This window comes from Panthera onca, chromosome D3, assembly GCF_046562875.1.
Source record: "Panthera onca isolate mPanOnc1 chromosome D3, mPanOnc1 haplotype 2, whole genome shotgun sequence".
Classification (NCBI taxonomy): Eukaryota; Metazoa; Chordata; class Mammalia; order Carnivora; family Felidae; genus Panthera; species Panthera onca.
The window spans coordinates 93,035,115-93,051,059 of NC_138350.1; the positions used below are offsets into that span (position 1 = coordinate 93,035,115).

General features: G+C 58.6%; 1 protein-coding gene across 4 annotated transcripts in view; it reads left to right on the top strand.

Annotated features, from left to right (window-relative positions):
• The window catches only part of CTDP1 (CTD phosphatase subunit 1), a 56,960-nt gene that overhangs the window by 17,015 nt on the left and 24,000 nt on the right, over window positions 1–15,945 (top strand). For all 4 annotated transcript variants that reach the window (XM_078435103.2, XM_078435102.2, XM_078435100.2 and 1 more), the window contains exons 6-10: window positions 1,095–1,185; window positions 2,960–3,126; window positions 4,219–5,205; window positions 6,605–6,746; window positions 7,322–7,525. In XM_078435103.2, the coding sequence (XP_078291229.1) occupies window positions 1,095–1,185; window positions 2,960–3,126; window positions 4,219–5,205; window positions 6,605–6,746; window positions 7,322–7,525 (1,591 nt within the window). The remainder of the gene's footprint in view (window positions 1–1,094; window positions 1,186–2,959; window positions 3,127–4,218; window positions 5,206–6,604; window positions 6,747–7,321; window positions 7,526–15,945) is intronic.

The following is a 15,945-nucleotide window of genomic DNA, read 5'->3' on the forward strand; positions in this document are numbered from 1 at the left end:
GTCGAGCCTTGAGAGGGCAGGACGCTGGCACGGGCAGGCCCTGGGGCCGGGTGGGTGCATTCTGGCACCAGGTGGGTGGACTTGATTGTTGGCGGGAGACCGCTGGGGCCCTGCCGTGGTTTTCCACCAGTTTCCAGCCATGGTTTCTACACCTTCCTCTTCCTGTCACCTTTCACGTTCTGAAAGTTCTCGCTTTCACAGAGTGTATGTTTTTAGTGTGATTAGGATACGTCTCTTTTTATTCGGATAAAACTGTTAAGCGTTTGAGGTGCTTTTCACTTACTGTAGAGATTCCAATAATTCTATGAGAGGCTTCAGGTTTAGCCACTGAGTGACATCAGCGTTCGTATGGGACTTACGTTTTTCTTACTTCGTAAGGATGTACATTTGTATCATTTCTTCTCTGAGTGTTGTTTGTTCATAAACGCACAGATTTAAACCCTTTAAGTGCTATGTGGAAGGCCCTGTGCACGGCGGTGTGGGGCACGCGGTGCAGACACCAGGGCCCTGGGGCGCCCTGGCTTTGATGGGGTGTGTCTGGTGGTCCTGGGGTCCCGGCCGACAGCGAGTTGTGGAGGTGGGCTGCCGTGCCTGCCTTCACAACGATGAGGGGATACACCCTGAAAGGGTCTCCAGAGGACGCGGCCATATCGCCGGATGGGCATGAAGCCGCCCGGCGCCTGGCTCACTGCTTCGCAAACAGCCGAAGGTGCGGGGAAGCTGCACGTGGCAGCACAGCCGGACTCTTCAGTCCCGGCGCCCCACACGCCGCAGGACTGTGTTCACGTGTTTGTCGCCCCCGCGCACCGCGAGCATCCCCGGGGCGTGCTGCTGAGCCGTGTTCATCTTCTGTTCTCAGCCAAGTTCCAGGTAGTGTTAGATTCAGTAAACGTTCCACAAACCCATGCCTTTAAACACAGTAAAAGGAACCGCGAGTGAATCACAGTCCTACCAGGAAAAACGAGGGCGGTTGGTGTCCGTGTGTGACACTTTGTGTCCCTGCTGTCCTCACAGCACAGTAGGGGCTTCACCACCTGCAGAGCAGGACATTCGCGGCTCACACGTCTGACCTTCGTTTTGTTTTCTTTCCAAAGGCTTTTTAGACCCTGAGAAGAAGCTTTTTTCTCATCGAATATTATCGAGGGATGAATGTATTGACCCATTTTCTAAAACAGGAAACCTTAGGTACGTACCTGGTTGTGTTCATCTCTGGGGCTCACTGGGAAGTTTGTGGTGGAGAGAGCACCAGACCCGTGATTCTGGGTTTATTGCCCCCATTCCTTCGTCCCCCGCCCCCCGCCATGGCACTCAGAAAGCCTGCTGTCTTACCACCACAACCCTGCCTCCCCCCACTCCCCGAGCATCCAGGCAGTGGTGGGCTCCTGGGGTGGGGCTTGGCTGGGGCCCCAGAAGTCGGGGGTCTGGGGAAGGCAGCTGAGAACAGGGCTGGGACGTGAGGGACGAGGGAGGTGACAAGCCAGGGGATCGGAGCCCTCCCAGGCACCACAGCTTGAGAGGAGGAGGGGCTGGTATTTCCTTAGGGGCTTGCACGCTGCGAGTCCTGCTGGTTCATCAGATCTGGAGTCGCGTTCCCACCTCTTCCTGGCACCGCCATGGGCCCCTGCCTGTCCCACTCTCTGCTCTTAGAGCGGGCGCTCCCACCCCATCCAAAGGCTCCTGGACATTTCAGGACTTGGCCCATTTCTCCCCGGAAAGATAGCCCCCGCCCCCCCATCACCATACGGCATCAGCTGTAGTTTGTTTCCTTGTATGTTGCTCCCTAAGGATACCTGGGCAGTGACAGCGAGGCCTGTGGCCTCGCTGCCACTGCTGGGCTTCCTCATGGAGTGTTCCGTGTTTCAGATTCAGCCCCCCCCCCCCCCCCCCCCCCGCCCCAGACCTATTCGAGACCGTAGGAGCCAAGAGGAGAATGAGCACTCCTTTCAGAAACAGATACTGTGTTTGCTAATCAGCGTCACACTGATGAAAACAAAGGACGATGAGCGGTGCTGTCAGTGACTGACTCGGGGGGGAGGCTGCCTACAGCAGCAGCACTGGGGAAAGGTGGCCCACTCCCTCCCCGGCAGGTGACCGGCACGTGGCTCACGGAGGTGCAGGCAGCAGGGCTCTCTTCCCAGTTTTTATCTCCCTCATCTAGAGTTACGGGTGCCAGAAAGCATCAACTCTGTCATTATTTTAGCTGCCATATATCTTACCTACGGGAAACAGACTCCGAGCAATAATAATTTTGGACACGTGAACGTGCGTACCTGGGTGGTTGTAGCCGTCAGCCACTAGAGAACGGAATGGTGGGAGGCAGTCCCCCCAAGTTTATTTCCAGATCCAAGAACAAATTCGCTTTGAATTTTGAGTCCTCCGAGCTTGTCCAAAGCTCAGAATTGGGGACAGAAATAGAATTTAACAAGGCTGTGTGAGGGTACCAGGACCCTTGGTAACGTTTCTGCTGACCCCGCGCGTTCTAATAGTATTTTTGGACTCAAAAAGAGACCACGCAGGCGCGCTGCAGGAAACCGTTGTTTCAGATAGCTGAGCTGTAAGGTCATGTCCTCCCGCCTTGACCTGGAAGCCTTTCCCTGTGGAGGGGCAGCAGCACGCTGGCCACTGGCTCGTTAACCTGCGTTTGTAAATGTGTTGGGACGTGGCCGTTTGTTCAGTGTCTGCCGGCTGCCCAGGATGGGGCCACGGCCCCCAAACGCTAACCTCTCTGCGCCGTGGCTCCGCCTTGAGGAACGTCACAGACGGTGGAGAAAGTGTAGCTGCTGTCATCTGACTTCACCTGGGAACTTTGAGAGTTTAAATAGGAGCTAAACCAAAGTCCTGCAGTGCGATTTCCGGCTGTCTCTGATTAATCTGTGATCTACTGACTACTAGAAAAGATTATCATGACTCTGATTATTTTTTGTAAAGTGTGCTAGTTCTGGTGCATTTTTACTTCCAGAAATCTCTTTCCCTGTGGAGACTCAATGGTGTGCATTATTGATGACCGGGAAGATGTCTGGAAGTTTGCCCCCAACCTCATAACCGTGAAGAAATATGTCTACTTCCAGGGCACAGGGGACATCAATGCTCCCTCTGGGTCACGGGAGTCCCAGGCGAGGAGGAGAGGTGGGTGACCTGGTCGGGAGAGGAGTAGCTAGCCCAGACCTCTCTGCGTGTGTCCCGTGTCCCGTCTCTGCCGCGGCTGCTGTCAGTCCAAGATTCGCTCTGTTGTCGTCTGTATTTCAGTAGATGAGACCGACAACCAAACCAACGTTTGGTTTCCACTTGGGTTTCTTTTTTTAAATAGCACTAATCTAAATATTTTCCTAATTGAATAAAGATTAAGGAATTTGCTTAGTTTAGTACATCTGAGACTTGTTATCCTGGTTCTCTTTCTTTTTTTTAAATATTTTCATTTATTTACTTTCGAGAGAGAGGAGAGAGATCGTGAGCAGGGGAGGGGCAAAGAGAGAGAGAGAGATACAGAGAATCCCAAGCAGGCTCCATGCTCTTGGCACAAAGCCCAAAATGGTGCTCGAACCCACAAACTACGAGATCGTGACCGGAGCCAAAATCAGGAGTTGGATGCGTAACCAACTGACCCCCCGGATGCCCCATCCTTGTTTCTGAGAAGACAAGCAGGACGCTGGGAACTTGGCCATCGCGGTCCTTGGAAAGCATGAGCTGTGGGTTGTAGCACCTCCAGCTCCTTGGTGGGTGGTGCCGTGCCCTGGCCCAGAGCCTTCAGGGTGCCACACGGCTTCGCTTGTCTGGTGAGCTTGAAGCCAGAGTCTGTCTGGAGAAAATCCAGAGTTTTGGTTGGAAGTGTTTCTGATGATCTTTAGTTCATGAGATGTTCTGAGGTGGGCAGTGATTGCTGGCGGTGCAGGCCAGGAGAAGGTGGGACCTGAGGGCGTTCCTGTGGGGCACAGATGGGATGGCGCGGCCAGAGCAGGGCTGGGGGTGCCGCCCACGGGCCGTCCACCCACAGCGTGGAAACCGGCAGTGTTCTGTACGTTTTTAAACCACTGTAAAAAAACAGAACCAAGTGGCCACCTATGGCCACAAACCTGGAATATCGGCTGTCTGGTCCTTCCAGGCCACAGGCTGCCGAGCCCAGGTTGGAAGCGTGGTGAGAGCAGACGCACGGCGCACTGCCATTGCTCTGACAAGCGAACGCTAAATACCGGTCCCCTTCCCTTTTGTGTGCACCTGTAGTGACTCAGTCTTCTAAAGCTGCCGACGTCGCGGAACACGCTCCGTCCGTCAGGGAGACCGAGGAGGGACGGCAAATCCCTGGGGTCGAGCAAAGTAACGGCCTTGGGAAGCCCACGAGGGAGCTCAACGGGGGTGTCTCCCCACGGGGGGGCTGGCCCCTGCCTGGGCAGGAGGAGGACAGAGGCGCCCGGCCCGCCACCCATGGCCCCTTGGCTGATGGCAGGGGACCCCCAGCATGTGCTCAGCCGCATGGTCGGACATCGCTGGAAAAGCGGCCCGCTCAGGGCACGGCAGGTGGTGACCTGGACTTTGACCTTTCCAGTGACAGCGAGTCGGACGCCCAGTCGTCCTCTGAAGGCGAAAGTGGGGAGAGGAAGGGCCTGGAAAGGCCTCAGGGCTCACGAGATGCAGGGAAAGTGGCACAGCGGGGAGGCCCTCTTGGTCCGGGAGGGGAGAGGCCTGCAGGAGCCAGTCCGTGTGGAGAGTCTGCCCCGGGCGAGCATCTGGATGCGCAGGACGAGGACGAGCGGGACGGCCTCTGCGGGCTGGGCGGGGGCTCTGCGGACAGGAAGGAGGCCGAGACCGAATCGCAGAACAGCGAGCAGTCGGGCATCACGGCAGGCGAGTCCCTGGACCAGAGTGTGGAGGAGGAGGAGGAGGAGGAGGACACGGATGAGGACGACCACCTGGTCTACCTGGAGGAGATCCTCGCTCGGGTGCACTCTGATTACTACGCCAAGTACGACCGCTACCTCCGCGGGGACAGCCAGGAACCCCCCGACATTCGCAAGATCGTCCCTGAGCTCAAGAGCAGGGTGCTGGCAGACGTGGCCATAATATTTAGCGGGCTGCACCCCACAAACTTCCCCATCGAGAAGACGCGGGAGCATTACCATGCCACAGCCCTTGGAGCCAAGATCCTCACTCAGCTGGTGCTTGACCCCGACGACCCTGACAGGGCCACCCACCTGATCGCTGCGAGGGCAGGTAAGCGCCCGTGCCCCAGTCCTGCCCGTGGTGCCCCCGGTGCCGAGCGCGTCCGCGTCGGTCTCGGGTGACCGCTCTTCGAACGAGCACGTCTGCTTGTTTCGTGGGGAGTTTTCAGAAGTTTGTTTCTGTGCCCGTGTGGCATTGTGTGGGTGTGTGCTGTGCGCGTGTGCCTCCCGGTCACCGCCACACGCTCCCTGTAGTCTGGCTCCTTCTGGAGTGGGTGGCGCCCGCGAGTCAGGTGAGCATGAGGGGAGCCCAGTTACCGGTCGTCTGGGTGCTCGGTTCAGCGGGTGAGAGGGCGGCTGAGCCTGGGTTTGAAAACCGGACACGGGTTTTGGCGGGAACCGAGTAAGTCAAAAGGGATCGAAACCTAAAAAGTGAAAATTGAAGTCGTCGTAGGAAAGTCCCTCTCAGACGCTCAGGCTGCAGGAATTTCAGCCAACAAAACGGGCCTCCCCGCCCGCCTTCTCCCCCCCCCCCCCCCCCCCCCCCGGTAATGGGCGGAGTCAGGAAAAACCACCCGGTTGCTAAAAGAAAAAAAACACAACAATTACCGTTTCTTCACGGTCCTCACAGACCGCAGCATGGTGTTTTCTGAGCAGGGACGCCCCCGATGCTCCAGGCCGGGGCCTCCAGGTGGCGGCCTACCCACGGGGCACGCTTGCCCATCAGGCCAGCTCTGTCCCTGCGTGCATCACATCCTGTTTGATGGTCGCATAAAGGGGCAGATGGAAGGAAGCTCCGTGTTGGTGTGAAATGTTGGGAGGTCCTACCTGGGAGGGGGGCCGGCTCATGGCAGCCCCCACACCCCGTGTGTGCAGCGAGCCCGGACCCCCTGCCTGGGCGCAGCAGGTGTCCCGGCTGTCTGTTAGCCATTCCAGGGACACAGCTGCATGCACGTCGGGGGACGCTGCATGCCTCCCTCCCAGCCTGCACCTGGCCTGTCCGTGCTTCAGCCCGGCTGTGCCTGCCCTACCTGGGCTACAGCGGGTGCAGGGGTGCTGAGTGGGCCCCTGAGCATCCAGCAGAGAAGCGGAGACGAGACGCAGCTGCAACGGCATCTGGGCAGCGTTCCTGCAGCAGCAAGCTGGGGGCATTTGCACACGTCAAGTGCACGGTCTCAGGGAAGAGTCCTTGGGCAGCTGGCTGCAGGTCACGGGGGCAGTGGGAAACTCCCCACGGAAACAGATGGGCGCCTCCTGGCAGGGGTGAGGGGGTCTAGCGAGACCCCACGGCAGGCCCCTGCTTCGTGGGGCGGGCCAGGGGCCGGCAGCACGGACAATGAGATCCCGGATTTGAGACACGTTGATTGTGCCAGGCAGAGCGATTCAGGGCTGCCCCTTGCCCGCGGCCAGGCTGGAGTGTCAGGCTGCCCCCCCCCTCCCGCCCCCCGCAGGCACAGAGAAGGTGCGCCAGGCCCAGGAATGTGGGCAACTGCACGTGGTCAACCCCGACTGGCTGTGGAGCTGCCTGGAGCGCTGGGACAGAGTGGAGGAGCAGCTGTTCCCGCTCAGGGCCGACTACGGCCGGGCCCAGAGGTGAGTGCCGCGCCCGCTACCCGCCTCCCCCTCCCCTGGGGTCCCCACGACCCAGGCCGGGCCCTTGCTGCCGGGCCGGCGTTCCCAGCCCTGCCGAGCACGCGCTGTGCAGAGTCGCTGCCCGCGCTCTTTGTCCGGACAGTGCCACGCGGCCTTAGGTCTTAGCAGGGAAGCTCGGTTTGCCTGCATTTCCTTCCTGGCCTTGGGGCGGTGTCATGAGCCACGTGGAGGCTTCACGAGTGCCAGCGGCGTGCTAGCGGCAGAGGGATGGTGAGGCGGGGAGAGGGGAGCCTGCCGGGCCTGGTGGTGCTGCAGGAGAGGCCCCTTCTATGCATTTGCAGGGGGAAGGCCTGTTTTGTCGAGAATGGCCTGAGAAAACGCCTCCTGTTCTGTGCCTGAGCTTGTTTTGGGGTAAAGTTCGGAAGCGGGCGTCAGCGGGGTGGGGACCGCAGGGCCCGGCTGAGGTTCCAGGCAGGTGCCGGGCATAGGCTTTCGCTTGCGGGCCCGCTAAGCGGCGGTTGCTGGGTGTTTGGGTCTATTCCAGTGCTTTCTCGGCCCTTGTTCTGGTCCTGCAGGGAGGACGGCCCCGCAGCCTTTCCCGACAGGCAGGGTGCACTTCCGACCGCCTTGTTCCACCCAACGCCCGTCCACCCCAGGGCCCAGTCTGGGCCGGAAGTTCGCATCTACGATGCCAACACGGGCAAGCTCATCCGGAAAGGTGCTGTGGGCCCCGGGCCCCCCAGCTCCCTGGCGGTCCACACGGAACACTCCTCCTTCAGGTACGTGAGCTTGGGGCGGCCGTGCAGCAGCAGGCGGCCCTCTGACCCCTGAGACCGCGCACACGTTGAGAGTGGACCAAAAGTGGTGCTGGCGGGACATGAAGTCGGGGTTTGCCCCGTCCTGCGTTGGGGCTGGGCTCACCCGCTGTGGCATCGGCCTCTTGCACAGTCTGTCCCGTCTTGGTCCCCGACCCTGGAACAGGTCGGGTCAGGGTCTAGCCGGTGAGAGGTTCTGCGCACCCCAGGCACGCTCTCACATTTGCCCGCTGCTGTCTCCGACAGGCCGTTCCGTCTGCAGATTGGACCCGCGCCCTGACGTCGGCCCACCTCCCCCAGCCCGACCCCATGGTGGCGGCAGAGGAGCCAGCTCTGGGCACCCCCTGGTGTCTGGTCCTGCTTCCTGCCAAGATCTGAGTGAGGGAGGTGGTGGCTGCTTGTAAACGGGAACGGAGGGAGACTCTTCACTGGGTCAGTCCTGCGCTCCCCTGTCTTAAGTCTGAGGATTCAGGACATGCTCTTTGCCCGCTGGCACGTTCTGTGTGTCGCGAGAGTTCGTTTCTACTGCTGAGATGGTGAGCTCACCCCACTCTTGCGGTCCCTCCATTTGAAAGGAGCCTGACAGGTGTGCAGGACGGTGGGGTTCAGGCCGCTGTCGAGGCTCTGGGGAGGCTGGTGTCGGGCCAGGCCGTGGGGGCCGTCTGGGGAGGGCAGCGTCGGGCCCGGCCACGCGGGCACAGGTCTGCAGAGGTGAGGTCAAGGGAGCCACTCCCGTGAGGTCCGAGGTGGACACCGGGGCCCAGGAGGCCTGAAGACAGGGATGGGATTAGCGGAGATTTTAGAGGTGCTTCTGATAAAGTTCTGGTCAGAGGCCGTTAGACACACTGATGGACCGTGGTGCCAGCTCGGCCGGAAGCCAGCATGGCAGCACGAGAAACGTGTGGCCCCGGAGCTGTCGGGGGCAGCCAGGGAGGCCTGAGGGGAGCCTCAGCCCAATGCAGCACCAGAGATGCGGTCCAGGTGGAGGCAGGTGTGAGTGGACGCTCCAGGAGGGGAGACTGGGGCAGGAATGGGGGGGGGGGGCAGGAGAACAGGACTCCGTGCAGTCAGCTGGCAGACCACTTACAGGTGGCCACCTCCGTGCTGACCGGCAGGTCACGGGACCGAGTCCGCTCGGGTCACGAGTGCACTCGTTCTGCTCAAGGAGCAGAGACGGTTCTGCGCCCCCTTAGCCAGCGTCTCCCCTGGGGCGTGTGCCCCGGATCGTGTGGTGGCCCGTGGCCTGCCTCTTACAGGTCTGATCCTCCTGCTGACGGCGAACAGTCCTGGAAGCTGTGGTTGGGAGGCCCCGACACGGTGGCCCAGCTTGTGTGGAGCAGAGCCAGACACAGGGGCTGCGGGGGCAGAGGTTGGGGTTTAAAGCTGTCGGCACAGCTGGGACTCGGGACGGGGCCTTTTCAGCAACGCTGCTGAGTGTCGGTGCTGAGACACGCCCGGTGAACGTCAGTGCTGGTAACCGCACGTGCTGGTGCAGGACACTGGGGTGCGGTGGGAAGGCACATGGCGGGTGGGAAGGTGGGGTCTGGGCCCCGTGCCTGAGTCCGTGGGGCTGTGGGATGCCGTAGTGCCAGCCGTCCCCGCGTCACGCTTCTTGGGGAGAAGGCGTTTACGCAGGCGGGGTGAGGGGAACGTCACTGGGGCGTGCCCGAGTTTCTTACCCTTTCTCGCAGGCAGTGCTGTGACCCTCTGTACTGATGTCTCCACTGCCAGGCTCAGCCAAGATGGGCTGCAAGGGGTGGTGTTTCCCCTGCACCCTGGACGGCTGGTGGTCCCGAGTCGGGTTTGGGGGGTTCGTGGACCATGGGACTGGGGTGGGGGTGTGTCCTGTCTTCAAAACTGTGCTGCAGTGGCCTCAGCCTTCGGTGTCCACGCACTTCCTCGTGGGCTCTACAGGTGACAGCCCCCCGAGACCGCCCCGTGAAGCCCCCCACTGGGCCCCCTCGGAGGACTAGCGCCTGACTTCGAGCGGAGCGGTAGGGCCCGTGCCGCTCACACGGGCTACGAGCTGTGAGCCTCCGTCAAGCACCTAGAGCCCCCTCCTTGGAGAGGCGTGATGCCGCCCTTGGGATGGTCATGTGGTTCAGGTTCCTTTCGTGGGTGACATTCTGCAGGGAGTTGTAGTGCGCGTCACAGGGCGGCGTGTGCGTTGAGAGCGTCCACAGCACCTGACTCACAGCTTCCGGTCATCTCATGGTGGAAGGAGGCCTGAAATCCACGCCGGACCGACCGACGTTCACGTGAACAGTTCCTGTTCTTGAGAACCTGCCTTTCGTGCCATTGAAGGTTCAGCAACAAACCTTTGAGTTAATTGTAAGCGTAGACAACAAACGTTTGGAACGTTTCAGACTTAAGTTCAGAACGGTTTGGGGATCATTCAGCCTTGCTCGAAATCAGTGGAAGGATGCCAGGAAATCCCGGACGTGGGAGAAGTGACAGGGTGTTGTCTGAGCACACGTGCAGGTGGGGAGTGAACGTGAATAGAGCGGAACGCTGCTCTCCTGGAACGCTGACGGTCGAGCAGCGCACAACTGCCCTTCTGTTCTGACACGTGCGTGTGGCTTGTGTGAACAGTTTCAGATGACTGAAAAACCAGCGTTTCAGCTCCGTCTTCTTGGAGGAAAACACACTGAGCTGTAGTTTATTCAGAGGTGGCTCTTGGTGAAATTTTCTTTTTTGAACTTGGAAGCGTGGTTTCTGCCAAATATTAACTGAGTCGTTGCCAGTCCGTGTAGGTATGCAGAAGGTTATTAACAGCGACCATTAAATCTTATTAATCACGGAAGGGTGGTGGGAAGCACCACTGTTTCCAGACCAACATGTTACCCTGCTGTGGTCGATTCTATCAGGGGCAGCTTGAGGCTTTTTTAAATAACTCTTGTCACCTTGTGTCAATTGTACTTCCTTTTTTGTGTGTAGGAAACCGTATGTTCTAGAAATAACGACTGTCGGTAGAATTTATGGATAGTTCTGTTTTCAAAATTGGCGAAATGACACACAGGGAAGGTGACGCCCATCTCAGCGGCAGTCTAGAACTCAGAGGAAAGGGGAACAGGAGGGGACCGGGCACATGCGCTCACGGGCATTGTGGGGTTGCTCACAACCCCATGCGTTGTTTCGTCTTTGCGGCCGTAGAGTAAGGTCTTCCTTTCCATGGAGACCTGTTTATTTGATTCGCGTTGTGCCCCACACGCCTGTGTCCGTAATCCTCCCGGCACCTGCGGCCACCCAGACATCCACACCCCCAGTCCTCGCAGATGGAACCGTGGGCTGTGGGGCCCCTGCCCGCTGCCCCTTCGAGGCTCTGGGCCCCCTGCACCCGTGTGTCCAGGGCTGCAAGAAGGAGGGCCCTGAGATCGGTGGCTCGGCGCCATTCTGAGCCTGGAGCCCCACGTAGACCCCATTGTGACAGGCCGCCTGGAGCTGTGGGCGCAGACACCGCTCCGTGCACTTGTCTGAGGCCCTGAGGATTGTGGGTGTCTGTTCTCTTTGTTTTGATGTTTTTGGATCTGGGCTGGGGACCCGCCTAGAGGTCAGAGCTCCTTGGGGCTCTCCCACTGTTGTGGGCATTCGCGAGGGCATTTCTTCTCCCCCGTGAGATACCCGTGTGCAGAGCGCTCAGGGACAACGTGGGGTAAGAACAGGCTTCGTCTGGTTGCCGGGTGCAGTCTACCTCAGGCTTCCGCAGGCGGGACCCTGGTGGGACCCTGGGGTGCAGCGGTGAAGGGGAGTCCTGGTCTGGGGCAGGGGTGGGGCAGCCAGGACCACAGAGGAGCAGGGAGCGCTCGCCAAGCTGTCGTCAGACCTTCCCTCCCTCCCTGCAGGGATGGGGCCAGAATTCTGAATTCCTTTTTGTTTACCCATCGTTAAGGTGTGTTGTTAGTTGTGAGCATTTGGGGTTTTTTTTATTAGAAGTTGTAGTTTGAGGTCACTGTAGACCCACACAGGCAGTTGTGAGATGTAACAGCGGCCCTGTGTGCCCTTCACCCAGTTTGCCCGGCATCTTGCAAACCTGTAGGCCCGTCTCACGGCCTACTGGCCTGGCTGTTGTTCTGACATGGTCAGAACCTCCACCGGCAGGGGGCCCCTGATGCCCCTCCCCTTTCCACCCCCTTCCAGCGCCCCCCCCCCCCCCGACCCCACTCACCGCCCCTCCCTGGGGCGTGGCGCACACAGACACTGTGTACGTGACCCCCACTCGCATCCGTCTCCACTGCTGCCGCATTGCTGGCTTTCCCCTCTTGGCTGCAGCGTCCTGCTGAGGATGACAGCAGGGGTGTGTCTAGCCTGGGTCCTGGCCAGGAAGGCTGCTCCCAACCTTTGCGTCTGCTCAGTCCCTTTCTTCAGGACCCACGCGCAGGGGTGCAGCTGCTGGGCTGTGTGCGGAGCGTGTGGTTTTATTCAAAACCCGTTTCCTCTGGGGGCAGCGGTGCCTTCGTTCCACCGGCAGAGCAGGAGAGACCCGTCTCTGCACCGCTGCTGGCCTGTGGTGTAGACGCCGTATGTCACCACGGCCGCCGGACGGGTGTGCGCCCTCAAGGGACGCACTGTCCCGACTCGGCTTCCTCAGTCAAGTGTGTGTGTCTTTGGCCCATTTTCCAGTTGGGTTGTTGTGTTGCGTTTAATCATTTGTATTTTTTAGGTACTGGAGCTTTGTGAACTGTGAGACCCGAAGGTATTTTCTCCTGCTCTGTACCTTTGCGGAGTCAGGGAGAGCGGAAGCAGTTTCATTTTGTTGAATCAGGTTTTATTTATCAGCTTTTCTCATGAATTACACGTTAGCTGTCAAGTGCGCTGACCCTGCGTGGTCCTGGATTCCGAAGGTTTGTGTCTCGATCTGGCAGTTTCATAGTTGTACGTTCTGTAATTAAGGCCATGATCCACTCTGAGTTTGTGCACAGTGTGAGATTTTAGGGTGGGGGTCAGGTTTGTTGCCGCTCTGGCACCCGAGTCAGATGTCGGGGAACATCTGTGCAGGTCTGTTCTGGGTTCCCCACCTGTTCCCTCGATCTGCACACATTTGGGCCTTTTTTCTTTCTTTTTTTTTTATTGATTTTTTTTTTTTTTTTACATACGTATTTATTTTTGAGAGACGGAGCATGAGCGGGGGAGGGGCAGAGAGAAAGAAGGATACACGGAATCCGAAGGAGGCTTCAGGCTCCGAGCTGTCAGCACAGAGCCCCAGACAGGGCTCGAACTCACAAACCGTGAGCTCATGACCTTAGCCGAAGTCAGACGCTTAACAAACTGAACCACCCAGGTGCCCTGGGCCTTTTTTTGATGTTAAGGTGAAACATTTCGTTTTTCACCTTTAAGTATGACGTACCTGTAGTTTTTCTGTAGATGCTTTTCCCAAATTGGGGGAAATTTCCCTTTCTTCCCATTCTTCTGTGAGTTTTTATCCTGAATGGATATTAAATTTTTCCAGATGCCTCATCTGTACTCATATCATGTGGTTTTTTATCTTTGGCCTGTCATTCGAATTCTGTTTCTCTTGTTGGCCGGTAACATTTCTTTCGCTGTTTTCAAGAGTGTTTTCGTTGTCTTGAATAAGAAGTTTGACAATGGAGTGTTTTAATGTGGATTCGGAGGTGTGTTCTTTTTGGATCCACTCAGCTTCTCGAATCTGGAAGTTTAACGTCTTGCCCAAATTTAGGATGTTTCCAGCCCTTGTTCTTTGAGGACTTTTCCAGTTCTGTCGTGTTTGTCCTCGTTCTGGGCTCCTGGACACCAATACTGAATCACGTGTTCTTCAGGCTGCTCTTTCTTCCTTTTCAGTCTGTTTTCTCCCTGATGTGTAGACTGAGCCATTTCTCTTACGCATCAGGCTCTGTCCCCTTTGCCGTGACGTGGAGCCTGTCCAGTGCAGTTTTAAATTTTCATTTATCGGCGCGTTTTTGTTCTGACGCTGCCCCATGGCGCTTCCCCGGCCGCGGTGGCTGTGCCAGGCCTTCTCCTGCAGCCGCGTGACCGGCGCTTGGCGGCCTGTCGAAGCCTTTTCATTGCGATGCTGTCCCACGTGCCCGAGAGTCCCCGACCTTTGCCCCCGCAGAGTGCACCTCCCCGGCTGTCCTCCTCCTTCTGCTTGAGGTCTTGCTGTTCTTGGGAGGACAAGGGGTTTTCTTTCTTTCTTTTTGTTAAGTTTATTTATTTTGAGAGACAGTGCACGAGCGGGGCGGGGGGGGGGGGGGTGGAGAGTGCAAAGCAGGCTCCAGGCCATCAGCCCAGACAGAGCCCGACAAGGAGCACGATCCTGTGAACTGTGAGATCGTGACCTGAGCTGAAACCGAGGGTCACGCTTAACCGACTGAGCCACCCGGGCGCCCCACGAGTGATTTTCAGCTGAAGCCTGGGTGGTTTCACGGCACGTTGTGAGAGCCTCGACCTTACTCAAACTTCGCGTTTGGCTATCTCCCCCTGGCTCTGCTCCGGCAGCACGGTGGACGCACCTGTCCCTGGTGGGGAGCCTGGGGTCCTTGTTGCTCCTGGGCCAAAGGGTCACCTGGGGTCACCCCCCAGGGTCGCCACAGACACAGGGCGGGTGGGTGTTCATGTTACAACCAGGTGAACGTCAACGTCTGACTCTGACACCTCCCAGCCTGGGGTGAGGGTCTCATTACTTGTCCTGGCCCCAGCCACCAGTGTCTCCACGGACACTGCATAGTCGGGGGGTGCCTGGAGGAAGATCCTGACCCCCCACTCTGCGTTCTCTGAGACCAGTGACGGGGGCATGGTTTGTGGTATTGGCCTGTGGGAGAGCAAGTGACTGTCTGAAGCTTTCCTGTTCTGCAAGGGGGTCCCTCTGTGGGTTTCTCCTGGAGAGATCAGGCCACTCTTTGGGCTTTGCGTCTGCCCGTTGGTGTTTTGCGTCGCTGGCTCCTGGGCCTCTTCCGTCAGCCCTCGAGTCAGCTCTCTGTGTTCCCCTGCCGGTGGGGGTCTCTGCCGGCGCCCCCAGGAGGATGGCAGAGGCCCAGCTGCCTTCCTGGGAGTAAAGTCAACTTGTGATTCAGAATAGACCGTGAATCTTTTGTGTTTCATTTCCTCTTGCATTTACGGTCTCGTTCTTGGGGAGCTCTGCGAGCAGCACGGCGTGGGGGCCTTGCAGGTCGGGAAGAGGGAGCTCTCCGTCCTGGGGGTTTAGTCCACCAGACCTCACCACGTTAGACGAAACTGAGCCATTACATGTTACCGCAGTAAAAGAGCTGTGCTGTGACGTATTAGCTGTTTTCCAAACGGGAAAGGAACATAACGCTAAGAATGGCCTGTCTGGCACTTTTGTGACTCTCTCGCTCCCACCGGCCTCTGCACCTGCCTGTTGTGCTCCGCCCTTTGGTGGAAACACAGGAGGAAATTCTGCCGCCTCCCGTGTGGCGTGTCGTTGAGGGGAGACGCCCTGGGGGCTGGGGGCCCTTGACTTACTGGCCGATTCGGTGTCTTACGTGATGAAGAGAATCACCCCCTTTCGAGGGATAGTGCCCGAGAGGTAGGCCGGCCGGCGCTCCCTGGTTAAAACTGCAACTGCTTTTCCAAAGGGAGACTGTACGTGGCTGTTTTCAGTAGGAAGATAGGTGGCCGTTTCCCGCGGTCGCCCCGGGGGCCTTGGCTGCGGGGTGGGCGGCGGGCAGCGTGGTGTGGATGGCACTGGCGAGGCTCCGGTGTCAGGTCCTCATGTCTGTCCCTAACAAGTCCCCCTTTCGTTAGACACGCAGCGGCTGCTTTTCCGTGTTGTGGCTTAGACTTCGTACCCGCGTCTTCTTCAAAATCAGGAGCCTTGGCCGCGTCGTCAGTGTCTCAGGGAGCGGACGTGTTGGGCGGTGACAGTGGGGTCGGAAGTGTCCTCGTGCCCGTCTCGGGGCCGTGGCCCACCTGAGAGCGCGTGCTCCGGGCCTGCCACCGACACGGACGCGTGTGCCGAGGGCGCCGTGAGACGCTGCGCGGCCGGGCCTGGGATCGGCTCCGGGGAAGAGCCTTCTGGAAGTGCTCACTGGTCTTTTGTGTTCGTGTTTGATTGATGGGCAGAACCGTGCGGCTGGAATGCTGGGTCGCCTTCCCCGGTGCCCGGGTGGACGGTGCACCGACATCAGTCCCCGCAGCCTGTGTCTTCAGTTCGGCAGCTCGTTCTTTCTGTTCTGGGCAGAATAGGGAGACGTGCCGCGTTGGTTTTGTTTTTTTTTTTAAAAACTCTTGCGGCTTGCTCGACCTTACTTTGAGGATAAGTACTTCTCCTGCTGGTTTCTAGGAACGTGCTCGCTAGCTCTTCATGTCTTGTCCTTCGCTCTGAGCCGAGGGACCCAAGAGCAGCTGTGCTGTGCCGGGGAAGGGGGGGGTCGTCCGCTTTCAGCGGGAGGGAAGCGCGCGGGGACCGT